The sequence below is a fragment of the Salmo trutta genome, chromosome 28 (assembly GCF_901001165.1).
Source record: "Salmo trutta chromosome 28, fSalTru1.1, whole genome shotgun sequence".
NCBI classification, from domain to species: Eukaryota; Metazoa; Chordata; class Actinopteri; order Salmoniformes; family Salmonidae; genus Salmo; species Salmo trutta.
The window spans coordinates 5,076,057-5,085,604 of record NC_042984.1 but is presented as its reverse complement, the minus strand read 5'-3'; the positions used below and the strand labels follow the sequence as shown (position 1 = coordinate 5,085,604).

The following is a 9,548-nucleotide window of genomic DNA, read 5'->3' as shown; positions in this document are numbered from 1 at the left end:
CCTAAAAGTAGTCGGAATTGTCTTCCTTGAAAGCAACATACAGATCCCTTCCCTTTTTTAACATTTTTTTTATACACATTTTGTTTTACGTTATTCAAAAATGTATTAAATTAAAATGTTTTCCTCATCAATCTACATACAGTACCCCATAATAGATGTTGTAAGATAAAAAAATAAATCTATTTAAATGAACTACTGTATAACACCCACCACCAGTGGTCGTATCGTAGACAGCATGTACGTTTATATTGATCCTTTAAACAGTTGGAAACATCTGAGAAACAACGTCATGGAACGTTCAGATAAAAATATACACTACATGATCAAAAGTATGTGGACACCTGCTCGTCGAATATCTCATTCCAAAATCATGTGCATTAATATGGAGTGTTGGTCCCCCTTTGCTGCTATAACAGCCTCCAGTCTTCTGGGAAGGCTTTCCACTAGATGTTGGAACATCGCTGCGAGGGACTTTCTTCCATTCAGCCACAAGAGCATTAGTGAAGTCGGGTACTGATGTTGGGCGATTAGGCCTGGCTCGCATTTCACGTTCCAATTCATCCCAAAGGTGTTCCATGGGGTTGAGGCCAGGGCTCTGTGCAGGCCAGTCTAGTTCGCCAATACCGATCTCAACAAACCATTTCTATATGGACCGCACTTTGTGCACGCGGACATTGTCCTTCTGAAACAGGAAAGGGCCTTCCCCAAACTGTTGCCACAAAGTTAGAAGCACAGAATCGTTTAGAATTTAATTGTATGCTGTAGCGATTTCCCTTCACTGGAACTAAGGGGCCTAGCCTGAACCATGAAAAACAGCCCCAGACCATTATACCTCCTCCAAACTTTACAGTTGGCACTATGCATTGGGGCAGGTAACGTTCTCTTGGCATCCTTCTAACCCAGATTCATCCGTCGGACTGCCAGATGGTGAAGTGTGATTCATCACTCCAGAGAACGCGTTTCCACTGTTCCAGAGACAATGGCGGCGAGTTTTACGCCACTCCAGCCGACGCTTGGCATTGCGCATGGTGATCCTAAGCTTGTGTGTGCGGCTGCTCAGCCATGGAAACCCATTTCATGAAGCTCCTGATGAACAGTTATTGTGCTGATGTTGCTTCCAGATTCCAGGCAGTTTGGAACTCGGTAGTGAGGGTTGCAACCGAGGACAGACGATTTTTACGGGCTACGCGCTTCAGCACTCTGCGGTCCCGTTCTGTGAGCTTGTGTGACCTACCACTTTGCGGCCGAGACGTTGTTGCTCCTAGACGTTTCCCCTTCACAATAACAGCACTTACAGCTGACCGGGGCAGCTCTAGCAGGGCCGAAACGTTATTCCCCTGGTCAGCAACGGGTGTGTGCTGAAATAGCTGAATCCACTAATTTGAATGGGTGTCCACATACTTTTGACTATGTAGTGTATATGACATAGAACAAACATACCTCTGACATGTACAATACAGAATCACATCATCAGCTCTATTCATGACATTTCTATTTGCAACGTTTTCCTAATGAACGTGGCCCACGGGTGTATTGTTGCAGATACAAATTTTGCAGACAGAAATGTGATAACGTTCTGTAACGTTGTCGTATTGACTTTGGCCCTGCATTAGCCGGGGGTAATAGTGCTGAACCGGATGTAATAGGGCTAAACTAGGTGTAACAGGGCTAAACTGGCTCTAATAAGACTAAACCTGGGGTAACAGGGCTAAACCAGGTGTAGCAGGCCTAAACTGGCTCTAATAAGACTAAACCTGGGGTAACAGGGCTAAATCGGGTGTAACAGGGCGAAACCGGGAGTAACAGGGCTAAACCGGGAGTAACAGGGCTAAACCGGGAGTAACAGGGCTAAACCGGGAGTAACAGGGCTAAACCGGGTGTAACAGGGCTAAACCGGGTGTAACAGGGCTAAACCGGGAGTAACAGGGCTAAACCGGGAGTAACAGGGCTAAACCAGGTGTAACAGGGCTAAACCGGGTGTAACAGGGCTAAACCAGGTGTAACAGTCAATGGCAACAACATTAGAAGACTGTTTTGAATTGAATAAAATGTATTGATCCCAAGTTTAGTAACATAGGTGATGCTATAATTTTTATCCAGTGCAAATCTACACTGAACAAAAATATAAAAACGCAACATGCAACAATTTCAAAGATTTTACTGAATTACAGTTCACATGAGGAAATCAGTCAATTGAAATAAATTAATGAGGCCCTAATCTATGGATTTCACATGACTGGAAACACAGATGTGAAACCAGGTGTAACAGGGCTAAAAGAGGTCTACATGGCTGGACAGCCCTGTGTGCCCACAGCTCCGCGTACTGACAGGGGTTTAGACAGCACGGCTGGTCGCTGGTTCAGGACTGCTCTCCGTACACAACCATGGAAGGAGGGCAGGGCAGCGGGGAGGCCCGGCACATCAACGCCATCTAGAGGAGAGGGAAGGGAGTACAAGTTGAAATGCAGAAAGATCATTTTAGTTCTTTATGTTCGAGACGGGAGGTTTAGAAGTTGTATCTGTGTACCAAAAAACATTGTCATGTTTGAGGTTGTACATGTGTGTTGCAGTAGTCTTTCCTTCACCACTCATACTGTAAAATAATGTGTCTAGCAGATTATGGAAATCCCTGAATAGTTCTGTGATTATATATATATATATATATATTTTTTTTTAAATCACAAAATTACTTCTGAGTCGGTGTATGGAATGAATATCCGATCAGCTCTAGTGTTTGACAGAGTAAGGGAGGAGGTTTTGATGGAGAAAGGACAGGCGCTCACCTGGTACTCCCCCCAGGTACACAGTCTCCCTGGCCCCTGAGGATCGGCCCTGCTTGGGTCCTACACTGTGTTCACTGGCTGCATCCACATGGAGCTGGAGCACATTGCTCGTCTTCATAACTACAGGGCAAACAGCCGATGGCAACAACATTAGAACACCGTTTTGAATTGATCCCAAGTTTAGTAACATAGGTGATGCTATAATTTCTTTCCAGTGCAAATCTACACTGAAACAAAAAAATATAAAAACGCAACCTACAACAATTTCAAAGATTTTACTGAGTTACAGCTCACATAAGGAAATCAGTCAATTGAAATAAATTCATTAGGCCCTAATCTATGGATTTCACATGACTTGGAATACAGATATGCATCTGTTGGTCACAGATACCTTAAAAAAAGGTAGGGGTGTGGATCAGAAAACCAGTCAGTATCTGGTGTGACCAACATTTGCCTCATGCATTGCGACACATCTCCTTCACATAGAGTTGATCAGGCTGTTGATTGTGGCCTGTGGAATGTTGTCCCACTCCTCTTCAATGGCTGTGGGAAGTCGCTGAATATTGGCGGGAACTGGAACGCACTGTCGTACACGTCGATCCAGAGCATCCCAAACATGCTCAATGGGTGACATGTCTGGTGAGTATGCAGGTCATGGAAGAACTGGGATATTTTCAGCTTCCAGGAATTGTGTACAGATCCTTGTGACATGAGGCCGTGTATTATCATGCTGAAACATGAGGTGATGGTGGTGGATGAATGGCACAACAATGGACCTCAGGATCTCTTCACTGTAACTCTGTACATTCAAATTGCCATTGATAAAATGCAATGATGTTCATTGTCTGTAGTTTATGCCTGCCCATACCATTACCCCATCGCCACCATGGGGCACTCTGTTCACAACGTTGACATCAGCAAACCGCTCCCCCACACGTGGTATACAGTTGTGAGTCCGGTTGGACGTAGTGCCAAATTCTCAAAAATGACGTTGGTAGAGAAATTAACATTCAATTCTATGGCAACATTGTCAGCATGCCAGTTGCACGCTCCCTCAAAACTTGAGTCATCATTGTGTTGTGTGACAAAACTGAACATTTTAGAATGGTCTTTTATTGTCCCCAGCACAAGGTGCACCTGTGTAATGATCTTGCTGTTTAATCAGCTTCTTGATATGCCACACCTGTCAGGTGGATGGATTATCTTGGTAAAGGAGAAATGCTCACTAACAGGGATGTAAACACATTTGTGCATCAACATTTGAGAGAAATAAGCTTTTTGTCCGTATGGAGAATGTCTTGGATCTTCTATTTCAGCTCATGGGACCAATACTTTACATGTTGTGTTTATATTTTTGTTCAGTGTAATATCGTGAGGAAACGATAGTGCTAAGGGAAGAGATACAATTCATTCCTTGACGATAAAGACCAACGTGTGTGAGCACAAAACAGGCTACACCTTGCATCTGTATCTGTAAGCTACAACTCACCTGTATCTGTAAGCTACAACTCACCTGTATCTGTATCTGTAAGCTACAACTCACCTGTATCTGTAAGCTACAACTCACCTGTATCTGTATCTGTAAGCTACAACTCACCTGTTTCTGTAACTGTAAGCTACAACTCACCTGTATCTGTAACTGTAAGCTACAAGTCACCTGTATCTGTAAGCTACAACTCACTTGTATCTGTAACTGTAAGCTACAACTCACCTGTATCTGTAAGCTACAACTCACCTGTATCTGTAACTGTAAGCTACAACTCACCTGTATCTGTAACTGTAAGCTACAACTCACCTGTATCTGTAAGCTACAGCTCACCTGTATCTGTATCTGTAAGCTACAACTCACCTGTATCTGTAACTGTAAGCTACAACTCACCTGTATCTGTAACTGTAAGCTACAAGTCACCTGTATCTGTAAGCTACAACTCACCTGTATCTGTAACAGTAAGCTACAACTCACCTGTATCTGTAAGCTACAACTCACCTGTATCTGTAACTGTAAGCTACAACTCACCTGTATCTGTAACTGTAAGCTACAGCTCACCTGTATCTGTAAGCTACAGCTCACCTGTATCTGTAACTGTAAGCTACAACTCACCTGTATCTGTAACTGTAAGCTACAACTCACCTGTATCTGTATCTGTAAGCTACAACTCACCTGTATCTGTAAGCTACAACTCACCTGTATCTGTAAGCTACAACTCACCTGTATCTGTATCTGTAAGCTACAACTCACCTGTATCTGTAACTGTAAGCTACAACTCACCTGTATCTGTAACTGTAAGCTACAACTCACCTGTATCTGTATCTGTAAGCTACAACTCACCTGTATCTGTAAGCTACAGCTCACCTGTATCTGTAACTGTAAGCTACAGCTCACCTGTATCTGTATCTGTAAGCTACAACTCACCTGTATCTGTAAGCTACAGCTCACCTGTATCTGTATCTGTAAGCTACAACTCACCTGTATCTGTAACTGTAAGCTACAACTCACCTGTATCTGTATCTGTAAGCTAGAACTCACCTGTATCTGTAACTGTAAGCTACAACTCACCTGTATCTGTAAGCTACAACTCACCTGTATCTGTAAGCTACAGCTCACCTGTATCTGTATCTGTAAGCTACAACTCACCTGTATCTGTAACTGTAAGCTACAACTCACCTGTATCTGTATCTGTAAGCTACAACTCACCTGTATCTGTAAGCTACAACTCACCTGTATCTGTAACTGTAAGCTACAACTCACCTGTATCTGTAACTGTAAGCTACAACTCACCTGTATCTGTATCTGTAAGCTACAACTGACCTGTATCTGTAACTGTAAGCTACAACTCACCTGTATCTGTAAGCTACAACTCACCTGTATCTGTAAGCTACAACTCACCTGTATCTGTAACTGTAAGCTACAACTCACCTGTATCTGTAAGCTACAACTCACCTGTATCTGTAAGCTACAACTCACCTGTATCTGTAACTGTAAGCTACAACTCACCTGTATATGTAACTGTAAGCTACAACTCACCTGTATCTGTAACTGTAAGCTACAACTCACCTGTATCTGTAACTGTAAGCTACAACTCACCTGTATCTGTAACTGTAAGCTACAAGTCACCTGTATCTGTAAGCTACAACTCACCTGTATCTGTAACAGTAAGCTACAACTCACCTGTATCTGTATCTGTAAGCTACAACTCACCTGTATCTGTAACTGTAAGCTACAACTCACCTGTATCTGTATCTGTAAGCTACAACTCACCTGTATCTGTAAGCTACAACTCACCTGTATCTGTAACTGTAAGCTACAACTCACCTGTATCTGTAACTGTAAGCTACAACTCACCTGTATCTGTATCTGTAAGCTACAACTGACCTGTATCTGTAACTGTAAGCTACAACTCACCTGTATCTGTAAGCTACAACTCACCTGTATCTGTAAGCTACAACTCACCTGTATCTGTAACTGTAAGCTACAACTCACCTGTATCTGTAAGCTACAACTCACCTGTATCTGTAAGCTACAACTCACCTGTATCTGTAACTGTAAGCTACAACTCACCTGTATCTGTAACTGTAAGCTACAACTCACCTGTATCTGTAACTGTAAGCTACAACTCACCTGTATCTGTAACTGTAAGCTACAACTCACCTGTATCTGTAACTGTAAGCTACAAGTCACCTGTATCTGTAAGCTACAACTCACCTGTATCTGTAACAGTAAGCTACAACTCACCTGTATCTGTAAGCTACAACTCACCTGTATCTGTAAGCTACAACTCACCTGTATCTGTAACTGTAAGCTACAACTCACCTGTATCTGTAACTGTAAGCTACAGCTCACCTGTATCTGTAAGCTACAGCTCACCTGTATCTGTAACTGTAAGCTACAACTCACCTGTATCTGTAACTGTAAGCTACAACTCACCTGTATCTGTATCTGTAAGCTACAACTCACCTGTATCTGTAAGCTACAACTCACCTGTATCTGTAAGCTACAACTCACCTGTATCTGTATCTGTAAGCTACAACTCACCTGTATCTGTATCTGTAAGCTACAACTCACCTGTATCTGTAACTGTAAGCTACAACTCACCTGTATCTGTATCTGTAAGCTACAACTCACCTGTATCTGTAAGCTACAGCTCACCTGTATCTGTAACTGTAAGCTACAGCTCACCTGTATCTGTATCTGTAAGCTACAACTCACCTGTATCTGTAAGCTACAACTCACCTGTATCTGTAACTGTAAGCTACAACTCACCTGTATCTGTAACTGTAAGCTACAACTCACCTGTATCTGTATCTGTAAGCTACAACTGACCTGTATCTGTAACTGTAAGCTACAACTCACCTGTATCTGTAAGCTACAACTCACCTGTATCTGTAAGCTACAACTCACCTGTATCTGTAACTGTAAGCTACAACTCACCTGTATCTGTAAGCTACAACTCACCTGTATCTGTAAGCTACAACTCACCTGTATCTGTAACTGTAAGCTACAACTCACCTGTATATGTAACTGTAAGCTACAACTCACCTGTATCTGTAACTGTAAGCTACAACTCACCTGTATCTGTAACTGTAAGCTACAACTCACCTGTATCTGTAACTGTAAGCTACAAGTCACCTGTATCTGTAAGCTACAACTCACCTGTATCTGTAACAGTAAGCTACAACTCACCTGTATCTGTAAGCTACAACTCACCTGTATCTGTAAGCTACAACTCACCTGTATCTGTAACTGTAAGCTACAACTCACCTGTATCTGTAACTGTAAGCTACAGCTCACCTGTATCTGTAAGCTACAGCTCACCTGTATCTGTAACTGTAAGCTACAACTCACCTGTATCTGTAACTGTAAGCTACAACTCACCTGTATCTGTATCTGTAAGCTACAACTCACCTGTATCTGTAAGCTACAACTCACCTGTATCTGTAAGCTACAACTCACCTGTATCTGTATCTGTAAGCTACAACTCACCTGTATCTGTATCTGTAAGCTACAACTCACCTGTATCTGTAACTGTAAGCTACAACTCACCTGTATCTGTATCTGTAAGCTACAACTCACCTGTATCTGTAAGCTACAGCTCACCTGTATCTGTAACTGTAAGCTACAGCTCACCTGTATCTGTATCTGTAAGCTACAACTCACCTGTATCTGTAAGCTACAACTCACCTGTATCTGTAACTGTAAGCTACAACTCACCTGTATCTGTAACTGTAAGCTACAACTCACCTGTATCTGTATCTGTAAGCTACAACTGACCTGTATCTGTAACTGTAAGCTACAACTCACCTGTATCTGTAAGCTACAACTCACCTGTATCTGTAAGCTACAACTCACCTGTATCTGTAAGCTACAACTCACCTGTATCTGTAACTGTAAGCTACAACTCACCTGTATCTGTAAGCTACAACTCACCTGTATCTGTAAGCTACAACTCACCTGTATCTGTAACTGTAAGCTACAACTCACCTGTATCTGTAAGGTACAACTCACCTGTATCTGTAAGCTACAACTCACCTGTATCTGTAACTGTAAGCTACAACTCACCTGTATCTGTAACTGTAAGCTACAACTCACCTGTATCTGTAACTGTAAGCTACAACTCACCTGTATCTGTATCTGTAAGCTACAACTCACCTGTATCTGTAAGCTACAACTCACCTGTGATACTGTGCCAGTGTCCGTCACACAGGGATTCCTCAGGTGTGAAAGAGGTGGAGAATTCTCCGTGACCACCGTTCACTGTGACTGTCACCTGTAGAGGACACCACAGTATACAGTCATTATACACACACACTCTTTCATTGTACAGATGATTCTGTTTGAAACGGAAGAAAACTGTCTAGGTAGCCCAATAATAATGAAAAAACACTTAGTTAAATCATACCTCTCCCTGGTTGAGGTAGAGACTGAGCTGTTGCCCAGACCCAGCATGCAACAGGAGACCAGAGTCAGACACCAGCCGTACCTCCAGCTGGACCTCTAGGTCCCGCCCTAACACCAGGCCCTCATCTAGACACAGAGACATGGAGAGATTAGTCAGTGTGCGTCAGACTTTACTGTTAAAATATATATTCCTTTTGTTGTGCTCTGCCCTGTTTCAAAATAGTCTCTCCTAGATCCTTTTTCAAATCCAGGGTCTCTTTGACAAACATTTTCAATTGCAACCAAATTATTTTAAAGGAGAGGAGAGAAGAGGAGAGGAGAGGACAGGAGAGGAGAGGAGAGGTGGTATACTGTACATATAGCCAGAGGAGAGGAGAGGAGAGGAGAGGAGAGGAGAGGAGAGGAGAGGAGAGGAGAGGAGAGGAGAGGAGAGGAGAGGAGAGGAGAGGAGAGGAGAGGAGAGATACTGTACATATAGCCAGAGGAGAGGAGAGGAGAGGAGAGGAGAGGAGAGGAGAGGAGGTATACTGTACATATAGCCAGAGGAGAGGAGAGGAGAGGAGAGGAGAGGAGGTATACTGTACATATAGCCAGAGGAGAGGAGAGGAGAGGAGAGGAGAGGAGAGGAGAGGAGAGGAGAGGAGGAGAGAGGAGAGGAGAGGAGAGGAGAGAGAGGAGAGGAGAGGAGAGGAGAGGAGAGGAGAGGAGGTATACTGTACATATAGCCAGAGGAGAGGAGAGGAGAGGAGAGGAGAGGAGAGGAGAGGAGAGGAGGTATACTGTACATATAGCCATGTGTCCTCCCGGGAGTGAGGGAGAGGGAGGAGAGAGAGGAGAGAGAGAGAAGAGAGAGGAGAGGTGGGTTATAC

General features: G+C 43.2%; 1 protein-coding gene across 1 annotated transcript in view; it reads right to left on the bottom strand.

Annotated features, from left to right (window-relative positions):
• Window positions 1-1,380: 1,380 nt before the first annotated feature.
• The window catches only part of lama5 (laminin, alpha 5), a gene marked incomplete in the record, with an annotated part of 207,409 nt that continues 199,241 nt past the window's right edge, over window positions 1,381-9,548 (bottom strand). Inside the window, 2 exon segments of the mRNA XM_029720356.1 lie at window positions 1,381-2,431; window positions 2,784-2,877. Coding sequence (XP_029576216.1) covers window positions 2,283-2,431; window positions 2,784-2,877 — 243 coding nt within the window.